General features: G+C 34.9%; 3 protein-coding genes across 3 annotated transcripts; 2 read left to right on the forward strand and 1 right to left on the reverse strand.

Moving 5' to 3' along the window:
- Positions 1-1,518: 1,518 nt before the first annotated feature.
- On the forward strand, positions 1,519-4,415 carry LOC106365520. Its single transcript, XM_013804937.3, has 14 exons — positions 1,519-1,671; positions 1,745-1,898; positions 1,972-2,084; positions 2,162-2,234; positions 2,316-2,470; positions 2,539-2,679; positions 2,794-2,889; positions 2,984-3,095; positions 3,185-3,343; positions 3,420-3,457; positions 3,546-3,638; positions 3,725-3,808; positions 3,910-4,056; positions 4,145-4,415. Exons 1-14 carry the CDS (start codon positions 1,600-1,602, stop codon positions 4,277-4,279), a joined length of 1,572 nt encoding a protein of 523 aa, XP_013660391.1. The 5' UTR covers positions 1,519-1,599; the 3' UTR covers positions 4,280-4,415.
- Positions 4,416-5,581: 1,166 nt separating this feature from the next.
- On the reverse strand, positions 5,582-7,066 carry LOC106365518 (60S ribosomal protein L13-2-like). Its single transcript, XM_013804936.3, has 5 exons — positions 6,940-7,066; positions 6,532-6,650; positions 6,288-6,421; positions 6,030-6,188; positions 5,582-5,938 (listed from the first exon to the last, which is right to left on the reverse strand). Exons 2-5 carry the CDS (start codon positions 6,635-6,637, stop codon positions 5,717-5,719), a joined length of 621 nt encoding a protein of 206 aa, XP_013660390.1. The 5' UTR covers positions 6,638-6,650; positions 6,940-7,066; the 3' UTR covers positions 5,582-5,716.
- Positions 7,067-8,594: 1,528 nt separating this feature from the next.
- Positions 8,595-9,303, forward strand: LOC106362478 (FBD-associated F-box protein At3g49020-like). The gene is made up of 2 exons (XM_048781598.1): positions 8,595-9,197; positions 9,265-9,303. Exons 1-2 carry the CDS (start codon positions 8,595-8,597, stop codon positions 9,301-9,303), a joined length of 642 nt encoding a protein of 213 aa, XP_048637555.1.
- The last annotated feature ends 3,479 nt before the right edge of the window (positions 9,304-12,782 follow it).

A 12,782-nucleotide genomic window follows, 5' to 3' on the forward strand; every position in this document is an offset into this window, starting at 1 on the left:
CATGTTTTTTTTTGCGGTCAAGTGTAGCAAAGATCCACACAAGCTTATTTATTTTATACAAGTGTAGCCTTTCTTCATACAATATTTATTTGTTTCCTTCTCAATTTAATGCTCTTTGATTCTTTTTACATGATTCAGGTTGAAGGTTGAAGATGGGTGCTTAAAATTACTCCCATTTCAAAGCCTAATTCTTCAAAAAGAAAAGGAAAACTCAAAGCTTTGTTAGCAACTTAGGTAACAGACTATAAGTATGTATGTCATAATCTATTATATACAAATTGAGTATTTACAAATATATTCAAATATTTTACAAATCTGTTTATGAGTCTATTATGTGCAAATTAACTATTTTACAGTACATGTTTTCGTTCTTATCCTTGAGTTCCAGATTGTTGATTACTGTTTAAGAAAAGGAAAGCCACGGAGAAGAGTACTAAAGTGTAAGTTCAAAAAATATCCTAAATGTATTGTTTAGTTTTAGTTTGCCATTTATCTTTCTACTATATCTTATATATTTAACATTTTAATAATACTTTCAATAAAAATTTAAATGGCTTTCATAATTTATTTTTGTTTCACTATTTTATTATATTAAAAATAATTAGATTTATATTTTAAAGAAGAATTATTTATAAAAAGTATACAAATAAAATTGAAATGGATCATATCAGTAACTTTTAGCTGTATTTAATATTTATATTAAAAATAATTATCTCTATTCAAAATTATCTTTTTAACATTTGTTTTGCCCCTTCTATGTTTTAACTATGTTGTTTGAATGCAACACTTCTAATTATAGGTCTATTATTCATCTCTAGAATGTAACTAAAATAGTTTTTAGTTTTGATAAAACAAAAGTTAGAATTTTATAAAATGATCATTTAAATACAATCAAAAACTAACCCGTGCTCAGCACGGGGTGATAATACTAGTCTTTATATATTTATCAATCATCTTTATATACTTTTACATACACATACATGTGCACATTGACGTGAACACCTTATAACTAAGTATTTATCACAACTGAAATATCTAATTTTTTTGGAAGTTAAAATATTATTTTTCTTAATGCTTGTTTTACTATCGACTAAATTGTAGTAAAATGATTTGTCTTAATAATTTTTTTTCTTTTTTAATTATTATCCGTTTAGAAACTATAATATGAAACCATTGGTTCGACATTACGACTATCTAAGATTCATAACATGAAACAAAAAAATAATAGTAATTTTTGATTATCACAAGAAAAAAAAGCCAAAAACATCAAACATTTTAACCAAACAAACCAAATAAATATTGATTTAAAATGATAGTTATATTTTAGGTGATTAAAAACCAAAAAACAACCTATAACCAAACCGATATCCAGATTAAACAGATTAATATTTTTTTATTAAAAAATAACGAAACTAATAGGGTAAGGCGCTAGTTATTGTATGATACCAAAAGATTGTTTGGATCAATTTGGAAGGATAAGAAAAAGCGGGCCCATAACATTGGGCTTTAGGTTAAACATTCCACTCCACTCCACCAGGAAACACAAAAGTTGAGAGACCTTTACGATCGATCAAACACCACCGTCACCGAATTAACATCATGACGGCGACTGAGTTCGGCATCGTCTACGCCGTCCACATCATCACCTCACACTTCGGTTCCGTCGCATCGGTAATTATTAAGTCCTTTTCGATATGTTCTCTAATGAATTCAATTCCCTCAGTGATGAGTACATATTTTGCAGAAAGTGTGCGAGTGTCTTCTCCGGAGAGGACCTCTCTCCTCCCGAGAGATCTCTCGTCTAGCCGAATCTGACATCAACCATACCAAAGTCAAGGATATTCTCTACCTCTTGATTCACCATAACTGCGTTCAAGCTTTCTCTATTGACCCTCCCGGTTAGTCCCGGTCCGGATCAATCAATAAATCTTTTATGAATTTCAAAAGTAAGTTTGTTTATTATATGTATAGATGGTTCAGAGAGCAAAGCTACTGTTCAGTACATTGCACTGTTTCGCAACATTATTCACGGTGCGAGGTATAACAAGTTTTCTAAGGTTGTTAACGAAGAGCTTGGCTCTCAGGTCTGATTCCTTCATCTTCATCGTTCCGAACACTAAAGTTAATCACGTTTCATGACCCCCTTACTCTATGTGTACAGTGCAGCGGGTTGCTTGATGGTTTACTTAGTAACGGTAGGCTTACCTTGGAACAGCTTATAGATAGAGACAGAGGTGACTGACTCCTCCTGTTTTATTTTAATCGCAATTAACCACCCCGAGTGGATTGGATGCTAATCTGTTGCCTATGATCAGATTCAAAAAAACCAATGGGTTCAGAAGCGATCAGAGATTCTCTTCAGAAACTGGTTGCTGCACGTTTTATTGAGCGCGTTCCTTCTCCCGAACCTGTTCTTGGCAACAAAGATGAAGGTCCTGCTCAAAAGAAAAGAGGCGCCAAAGCTTCCAAGGTAATTCATTCATACCTTGTGTTCTCTCTCTACGTTTGTTTGTTTACTCTTTTTGGGAACTGCTGCAGATCTTTAAGGAACCGGAAAGCTTAGAGGAGCGTATTCTCGAAGCTGCAACTCCTGTTGACGCAATAAGGTTTCCATTTATATTCGAGCAAGACTCTAGTTCAACAGTAGCAGATGACGATAGCAACATCCCTGAGGGGAAGGTATCACCATTCTTACCATTACCAGTTTTGGATGTTTTTGTAATCTCATCAGACAAGCACTGAATATATATCTTTTGTGTTGATGTTTTCTCTTTGAACCGAAATGTATTTTAGCGTAAACAACCTGAAGTGGACTACTCATCAGGTCCCAGCAATGAGGTAATTTGGCGTCCTAATTTCGAGGAGCTCATCCGCCGCCTTAGACATAAGGTAATAAAACTCTTGTTTGTTGGCATTTCATATATTGTTTTTGCCTACTCCATCACTATTATGAAACATCTGTTTCTTTTTTTTTCTTTTTAAGGCGTGTGTGGAGATAGTGAAAGAGCGGAGAGATGAAGGATGTGCTAATGTCATGAAGGCAATGTTAGAAGTAGGAAGATCTCAGGAGAAGAAGGCGAAAACCGACAAGTCCGGTAAAGTCCTCTCTTGTTTTCTATACAATTGATTGAAGTTCCCAATGTTTTTTTTTTTATCATAGTACGTACACCTATCTTCTTTTCAGTTCCAATGTCAATGGGTTCCATTTACGAAGAGCTTATAAAGACAGACGCAGGCCGTGAAATGACACAAGCGCGAGTTGAAGCATGCCTTGAGCAATTGAGTGCAACGTCTTCTTATCTACCAGCCTTTGTGATAGAATCAGATGATTCATACATAGTTGGTATATTAACTTCCTTCTAAAACCCCTGGTTAACTGATAATGGATTTGAAACGTATTTCGTTATTTTCATTTGCAGATTTTAAATCCATTATCAGCGTTGCACAGAAAGATGAGGTGTGTTCCATTCATATATATATATATATATATATATATACTTTTCCTGAAAACATTTTTGAAACTAATTAAAATGAGATGTTTTTAGATGGAATCAGTAGTTATGAGAAGATACGGGAAAGAAGCTTTCAGAATGTTCAGATACTTATCACAGGAAGACCGTTTTGTTGAAACCGATAAGGTGAGTGATCGTGTTTAATGTAGAAAGATAGGTGGTAATACATGTTTCTTAACTCTACATAAAATTTGTTTTATCTTTGTCTTAAGATTGCTGATGCTGCACTGACTGAAAAGAAAGACACGCCACAAATCCTTTTGAAGATGTGGAAAGATGGTTACTTACATATGCAGGTATGAGTGTATTTCTTTTGCCAAGTTGAAACCAAAACTTTTAAAGCTAAAGAGGATTGGTTGATCGGAGATTCTTACTTGTCCTCTTTTTGTTGTTTTAGAAATTGGCGGTCACGGGAGTATATATGCCCTTCCTGTTGTGGAAGGTAAACAAGCTGATTGTGTCGAGGCGAATGTTAGATGAGATGTATCATGCTTCCTTAAACTTGAGCCTCAGGTTGACCCATGAGAAGGATTCAGAGAAAGAGGTTAGACTCGCACTTAAAAGATCGATTGAAAGATGATCCTAATGCTAAACTAGTGTAAATTGTTTTTTCTTTGTGTGTGGGGGGGCAGTTGTTGTTGCTACCAATGGAGAAACTAGAAGGAGCATTGAAGGAGAGACGGAATAAGTACAGAGCTAAGAGTGTGTTGCTCACTTCGGCTAGTTTTAAACTTGATGATGCTATTCTGCTTTTCCATGACTTCTAGAAGAAGACACCATTAGTATTTTCCCATATTAAATTTGTTGGTTGTCTGGCTATGTTTGCCTTTTCAGTCTACATTATCCTATCTTGTAACAGTTTTTTTTCTATGAGGTAATCACAAGTTGGAACTTTAAAAGTGATTGATATTTGTTTCGAGACGTATGTTTTAGGTACCTTTTTGAGTAAATATTTGAGCAATTTTCTCAAATAAACTTTTTAAAATTTTGTCACAGAAATAACACTCAAAAATAAAATAACTAAAATAGTACTTTTTTTTTGTTTTGAAAATTTTAATATTTAGTTTTTATTTTTTTAAATTTAAAACTCTATTTCCAAAAATCCATTAATTCTAAACCCTAATTTTCGAGTATAAATGCATAATTACCCTTTAATAAAACTTTGTTTGATCATTTTTTTTCTTTGAAGTCTGTTTTTGTGAAAATAAACAAAAAAAAATATTTAAGAGAATTTCTCTAAATATTTTTCTAATTCATATTAACCAATAGAGAAAAGTATGTTAGTGAGAAAATAGTGGCTTAATCTCCTTCAGATGATGAAAGGTTCATAAATGCTTTCATGGTGACACAATATCTTTCAAACCTTCCGAGCTTTATGCATTGTTGTGATGGTTTTGGTCAGGACAAGACCTAAGTGTCTCAAATACTCGACTCCTCACTTCACTAGGTCAGAGGCGTCCCTGAAATGTTGGAGACCTAAAACAATTTACTGAGGATTTTCTAAAAATTTTTTTTACAAATTCAAGAACCTTTTTCTATGTAAATATTTAAAAAAAAATTTGGAACCTTACGTCAATGTTTCAATTCGCTGTGTTCAGACCACCCATGCTAGGAGCTGTTAGGGTATTCCTACCGACAGTAAGGTTTTCTTCATCCTCTATTCCACTTTTTTTTGTCAGCTCTATACATTTCTTATGCCATTTCATCCGTTCAATTATTCACTCCACATATATATGTACAAATAGCCTGTTGATTGTAGAAACCATTTGGCTGTAAAGCTTCTCCAAGGATTTAGCTAGAAGCTCTTGTTAGCAATCCCTTACAATTTTAAAAGAGTATATAATAGGAGGCCATTTATTGGGGTTGATCATGTTAGCATTAAAAAGATTGAATCCACCAAGGTCAAGTACCATGCCCCGTCTGTTCTAAGTTTGCTGCAAGAAGACTTTTAGAAAGGTGGTTTGTGGATCTCATTCTTCTTTGGTCATTGACAAAACAATGACACAATCATATAAAGATTCTCTACAATATAATCGATTGCAGTAGAACAAAGGCAAACTTCTAGGAAGTAATCCAGAAAAGCAAATATAGATAAAAACTGACGAAACACCAAAAAAGAAAGAGTCTGATACACACAAAAAAACAGAGATCCAAACGATGACAAAGATAAAGGAGTTTTTTTAAAACCTAACAAGAAAGGATCCTCACTTCTTCTCTTCTTTCTCAGCATCAGCAGCCCTCTTGGCTCTAGCACCTGCATGTCTCTTGTTTGTGCGCTCTAGACGAATCTTGTCGTAAGCATTGACCGATTTCATCTCAGAGGTCAGCTTCACTAGCTCTGTTGCTTGCTTCTCACGGACGATAGGCATGTAATCTCCCTGGACTTGGGTGGCATTAGCCAACTCTTCTGCAGTAGAATCACCAGCCTAAAACAAAAGTAATACATAACTATGATGAGCACACATCTAAAATCCAATCAAAACATGAATCATGATGACTGGAGGATTGAACTAGTACCTTGACCTTCCTGGCACGACGCGGGAAGATGACCAGCTTAGCCTTGTAGGTTTTAAGCCTCTGGACATTGGATTGAAGACCCTCCAATGATCTGTTCTTGCGACGATGGTCAACAGAGATACCAATGGTGGGTGCCAACTTCTTGGGGATTCCAGCAGCCTTGATTCAATCAATCAAAGACAGGACTAAACAAGACGAACAAAACATCCAACAAGAAAACTTTAAAAAAAAAAAAAGAGAGAGGTAGAGATTACAAACCTTGAGCTCTTCAAGAGTGAATCCTTTACCAGTTCTGACCTTCATGTTGTACTTTAGGGTCTGACCATGCACAACAGGGCGGAGAGGTCCAGCTGTGGGACGAGGGAAGATCTTCACAGCCTTCTTCTGTCTCGCTGAGTAAAAGTACAATACAAACAAATGATGAAATTAAATAAAGAGAGACTACGGTTTAAAGTGAAACATATAGTATAACATAACGTTACTGAGAAAAGTCATCACTAACCAACTCTTCTTCTGGTTTTCCTGGCAGGCTGGTTGAACCATGTCTTGACATAGTTCTGCCAGTGCTTCTTGAAATGACCATTCGGGATAACATTGTTGTGCTTCATTTCTTCACCTCAGCTGTAAATGTAATTAATAATCATCAGCATGAAATCGATGAGATTCAAAAGCCTCATCATATTATGTAACTTCACACTGAAAGGCTAGGCAGTAGTAATATGATATAGCAATCACAAATCTCTTAACGAATCTGACAAAGCCAATCAGTGCAACTGTAGTCTTAATCACCACAAGGAAGATACTTTCATTAACCGACTAAGGAGGCAAAACAGACAATGAACTCAAGAACACAGTCTAACGATAGGTCTCACTAGAAAATCACAGGGGACGGAGGATGAAGAGTACTCACAATGTCACTGAAGAGAGCTTTCTTTTTCCTGCGGCGAGACGAGAGAAAATGTCTAGGTTTCTTTGGCGATTAGGTTAAACTATTTAAATACCAAAACCCTAATAGATAGCTGCTGACTCTTTTTTTGATTGGGCCTTCACCTTAACGGCCCGACCTATTAAAGAAAATAAGGCCCTACTCACAAGTCACAGAAGAGGTTTTTCCTCATTGGGCTTTAATTACGTGAATGATTGGGTTTTTCTTAAAAGGGCTAAGATAATAAGATTAACCCATTATTAGAAAAGCCTTTTATTTCACGTATCTCGACTTTTTGACTTAGGGATTATTGGTTCTAGTATTTTAATGGATTTACAAATCATATAGATTTAAAATTTTTTGGTAAATCCAAGATTTTAAAAACCAAACAAGTGGATTTAGTTATAATTTATGTGTTTCAAAATCAAAATAGGTAAATTGTTATAAATCAATAAAATGGATTCAGTCGAGCAAGTAACTAAAATTGAATCAATAAAATGGATCAATAAAGTGGATCCAATCAAGTAAGCAACGAGTTATTAAAATTAAGTGGGACGAGACTTTGATGTATTTTAATAATTCAAAATAGGTGAATTGTAACTAGACTTAAATAATGACCTTACTAGTTCATGAGGGAAAATGTTTTGGGACAGAGAAATTGTTGGAATATATTAATTTTTGTTGGTTAGTGTGGGAAAGTGACAAGGTAACAGTTAGGAAGGTCCAAAGCTAGTTAATTACATACAAGAGAATATAACTAAATACTTTGAACTATTGCCGGTGAGTATAAATTGAACAAGTTGAGAATTCATTTGTTTCCCAGAGAGAAGAAGGTAATGATGAACACGATAATAATATATTGACTGAATACATAGGTTTTGGGATATTGACGGGGTTGACAAATAGAAAACATACTATGTACGTGAAAACTTGTCCAAACGTAAAGGATTGGAAAAAAAATTACAAATCCAATCAAAATAACAAGGTTGAACTCAATATTTGCTCATTTGTATTTCTACTCTAAAAACATATGCATAAATCCACTCAAATCCAATTTCAAATCAAATCCTTAAATAAATCTTTGTTTTTGAATAACATTAGATTTTGAAATTTATTTTAAAATCATAAAACCAATAACACTAGATTTGAATATAGATTTTAAAATCACAAAACCAATAACATTGAATTTGGTTTGGATTTTCAAATCCATTAAAATACATAAACCAATAACATCCCAGGGTTTTGTCGCTCACTGGTCCTTTTTTTTAACTAATCAGAATGGTTATGAAGCTGCTGCACCGTTACCATTATCATCTCTAAGCTTTTGTTAGATTCGTGTGCTAGGCTGGCTGTGTTTGCGTTTGGTTCACGAAAATGGAACAAAAATCATATGATTCAATTCATTTCGTTTATGTTTACTCCAAACCCTAACTCTTTGAAACCTAACATTATGTTTTTATTTGGTTAATTTTTCTGGCAGAAAAATCGGTGGTGAGAGTTTGAGAAATCGAGATGTTGTGAATGAGGACAGACTCAGTGCATTACCTGATGATTTGCTTCTGCGGATATTATCTCCACTTCGAACAGAAGATGTGATATACACTAGCTTTTTGTCTAAACGTTGGAGATATCTTTGGAAGATGGTACCAAATCTCAAGTTTGACTCCTATTCATTTTCGGAGCATGTTTACAAGTCTCTGGCTTTGCACAAAGCTCCCTTTCTCAAGAGTTTGCACTTAAAAGTTAAACATGAACGCGATGCTTCCGATGTTGGAATATGGATTGGGGTTGCATTTGCGCGCAAAGTGCGTCAACTGATACTCAGCGTTTTCTTTATGAAGGACAGCTTTGTCAGATTCCCAAGTGTTTTGTGTAGTTGGAATGATACACTCGTGTTCTTGAAACTCAAACATAGCATTCTTTTAAACTTTCCTTCTAGGATTTGCTTGATGTCTCTTAGAAAGCTGCACCTTCACTATGTGATGTTCAATGATGAAGAATCTGTTTGCAATCTTTTAAGTTGTTGCCCTAGACTTGAAGATTTGATCATTCGAGGAAGCTATGTAGATGTGAAGACTTTCACTATTGATGTGCCATCGTTACAAAGACTAATAATGGAAGAGGATAACCTAGTGGAAAGAGATGGAGGACGCTATGTGATAAAAGCTCCTTCTTTGAAATACTTAAAAATGTCAGGGTTCGTTGGTCGTGAGGTTCTTCTGATTGAGAATTCGCCGGAGCTGGTAGAGGCAGAAATCATTGACATTTACAATATAGCCAATGAGAACATTCTGGTCTTTCTTACTTCAGCCATATGGTTTTGCTTACACTTATCACCCTTGGAGGTAATTTTAAGATTTTGCACATTTCTTCTTGACAACTAGGATAAGACATGCGCTTTGTTTGCGCATGATGAATTTATATGAAAATTATTTCAGAAATATCGTATGGAAAATAAAATTTATATTATTGATCGAATAAATTTTTTTGACCATTAAACAAATTTTTTAAATTCTTTTTTTTTTTGTTAGTTACATAATTTGCTTACTAATGAGTTGATCCCATTTTTTAAAATATTTTAGGTCAAAAACTCAGTTATCGCATAAGAACCTAACGTTTAGGCCGAAGAATCTTAGACCTACTATTTGGTTACAATGAAACTATGCCAGCTCGGTTTTATATCATGATTTAGCAATTTAAAAGTTAATTATTGTTATGAGAAGTGTACATTCATGTGCCAATCATATCTATCTTCAATATTTTTCTCATTTTTGTGTCGTTTTTTTTTATTTTGGTTATTGCTCGATATAAATATTGATTTTTGAGAGTATTCTCATTTCGTTATTTTGTTTTGGGCTGAGATTTAGAAAATATTTAAGATTTAAAATTATTAAAGAGATACATACTTAGTTTAAGATTTGTGCTTTGTGCAAAATAAATACTTTATATTTATTATTTATTTTATGTTTTTTTTTTGCATATTATGAAATAAGAAAATAATAATTATATATTAAATAACTAAGAAATCGGTTACTATTATGTAATAAATTGGCATGCGCATATAAATCAAACGACCGCTCTTGTTTATTCGCAATCATTTTAGGGTAAATAAATCAAAACAATCCAGTACAAGAAAACGTGGGAGTAACGACTACAGTATTCGTTGCTACTTGGTCGTAATATAGGCTTTACGACTAATTAGCTTCGAAAATCGATTGGTCGTTAGACACTGGTCGTAAATATCTATTCGCGAAAAATTGGTCGTAAATGTACGACACGCTTTAGTCGTAAAGCAGACGTAAATATACAACTACGAGTTTGGTCGTATATTAAACGTAAATAACTTAGTCGTAAAGCAGAAGCAAAAGTACGACTCATCATTTGGTCGTAAAGTAAACGCAAAAGAGTTAGTCGTAAATGTGACGCACATTTACGTCTCACAGATTAGATGTATATTAGTCGTAAATATACGACCAATTTGCCTCTACGTCGATGTTTATTTGTCGCAAAATGAACGACCATTATACATCGACGCTAGATGTTCATTGGTCGTAAATTAACCCCACTTTATTTATTTATTTTCGGATTTTGTATTTAGTTATGAATTTAATATAATATTTAAAATCAAATATTTAAATTTTAAAATCTTGATGAAATTAAAAGAAAATATCTAACATTCAGAAACATAATAATATCCATAATATAAAACATTCAAAATACTAATTAACTAATAACGGAAAAAACTAAGTGTTAAGGTTTATTTCGTCGAAGAGGTCGGAACTATGCTCATCCGCACGTCGCTCTAAATCTGCCTGCTCTTCTGGAGTGGGCTCGGAGACAAAGGTCGGACATATAGACTGCCACCTAGAAGCAAGAGCCGGGTTGACGTTTGGGGTTGTCTCTATCGAACATATTTTCCATACATGCAAATAAATCGGTTACTATCTCCGCTTTGTGCAAAATAAATACTTTATATTTATTATTTATTTTTATTAATTTTGCATAATATTTATTTTATGTTTTTCCATTCTTGCAGCGTGTTCAGCTCTCGCCCTCGGGACATCGTTGACAGACCTGATCCCGACAATACGTCCCCTTTTCTTCGGAGCAACCTTAAATTAATAAATAGATATTTAATTAGTACATATGTAAAACTTACTTAAAGAATAAAAAATGTAAATAAACATATATATATAAAAATCTAATTTTTAACCTGCTCAAAAATTTTGTCTTGTTCGACGGTGGACAGCTGGACCGGTGCACCTTCCGGATTTTGTTGCGACAACTGAGTCTGGACCTCCTGGATCCGAGCCTCAACAGTGTTGTAGATCCTCTCTGCTCGAGGATGCGAGAAGGTGCCATCAGAATGCTGGTGTGTCGTCTTGTAAAGTCGGACGAGAGATGGTGGTGCTCCTTCTTGGGCAGCCTGTATAAAAGAAAATTACATTAAACTCACACATTAAATAAATAGTCAATTAATAAATTTAATAAAAATTAATAGGAAAGATCGAAGACTTACAATTTGTAGTGCCCTACCAGCGTGTGGAATCTGCCCGGAAGTATGAGGTACTGGCAGGTTACCATCATCATCGCGAGTCAACCGAGCCGTAGAGCAACTGAGAGACCTCTGAACTGACTTAGGCAAATTCCAATAAGCCTTCAAGCCCTTCCAAACGTCATTGCTGAGGTAGGATGTTTTTGCGTCGTCCCCCAAAACCCTCCACTTCTCCTTCCAATCACCAACAATGTTCTTTAGGCGAGCCATCGCCTTTTTGTTGAACTCTTCCTTCACCTTTTCGTTGACAGCAATGGACCAATTCCATTTCTGCTACAATAAAAAATTAATTAAATAAATAACTATTTTTAAATTAAACAATTAAAATTTATATATAAAACTAACCGCGAAGCACTTGAACCAAGTCCTCCGAACGTGGTCAGGTGTAAGAGACCAGTTTGGATGCGCTTCCCAGAAGTTTGCCCTGATGATAACTCCAACGCTCTGTCCCACACAATTGTCCGTCAAAAACCTACAAAATTTGAAAGAATACATATATTTAAAGCAATGTACATAAGTGTATATTTAAATGCAAGTAAAATTTTAACAAATTAAAAATTACCAGTAAGTGTTCGGTGGTCGATCTGGGTTGATGATTGGTAAACCTTCTCGTCCCGGCATCTGGAGAAGGTCTTCCACTGTATATCTTGCATATGGTGCATTCGGTGGCACCATCAAATCTGGATGAACAAATGCGGGAGCTGTAGCAGCTGCAGGAGCCGGAGCAGCGGTGGGAGCCGGAGCAGCTTCGGGAGCAGTGGACTGCTGCTGAGGATGGTGGGGAGGATGATGCTGCTCATATCGAGGCTGGTGTGGAGGCTCATCGTATTGGGGAAAGAATTGAGCAGGATCGTCGATCTGCGGATAGTAAGCTTCAGGGTCATATGCCTGCGGAGGCACATACGACTCGACAGTAGGAACTTGGCTCTCAGGCACAGTCTCTTGACCGGATGCAGTGCCGGAAGTAGAAGCTGATGGATCCGACTGTGGGAGAAAATTTCTCACGTAAGAGTTTCTAGGCGTAAGGTTCTTAAGTCTTTGTCTACCACTAGCCATAGCAATATCGGTAATCTGAAAAAACATACATTAAAATAGATGGTTATAAATAATTCAAATTTATTATATAAAAATAATCTACAACTATTCTAATTTGATCATATTCTAACTCAATCTTAATCTAATTCCATCCTAAACTAATTCCAAACCTAAACTAATTCCAAACCTAAACTAACTACCCACATAAATCTTAAAAAAAAAAGGAAAAAAAAATTAC

The sequence above is a fragment of the Brassica napus genome, chromosome A6, assembly GCF_020379485.1.
Source record: "Brassica napus cultivar Da-Ae chromosome A6, Da-Ae, whole genome shotgun sequence".
In the NCBI taxonomy this organism is placed as follows: Eukaryota; Viridiplantae; Streptophyta; class Magnoliopsida; order Brassicales; family Brassicaceae; genus Brassica; species Brassica napus.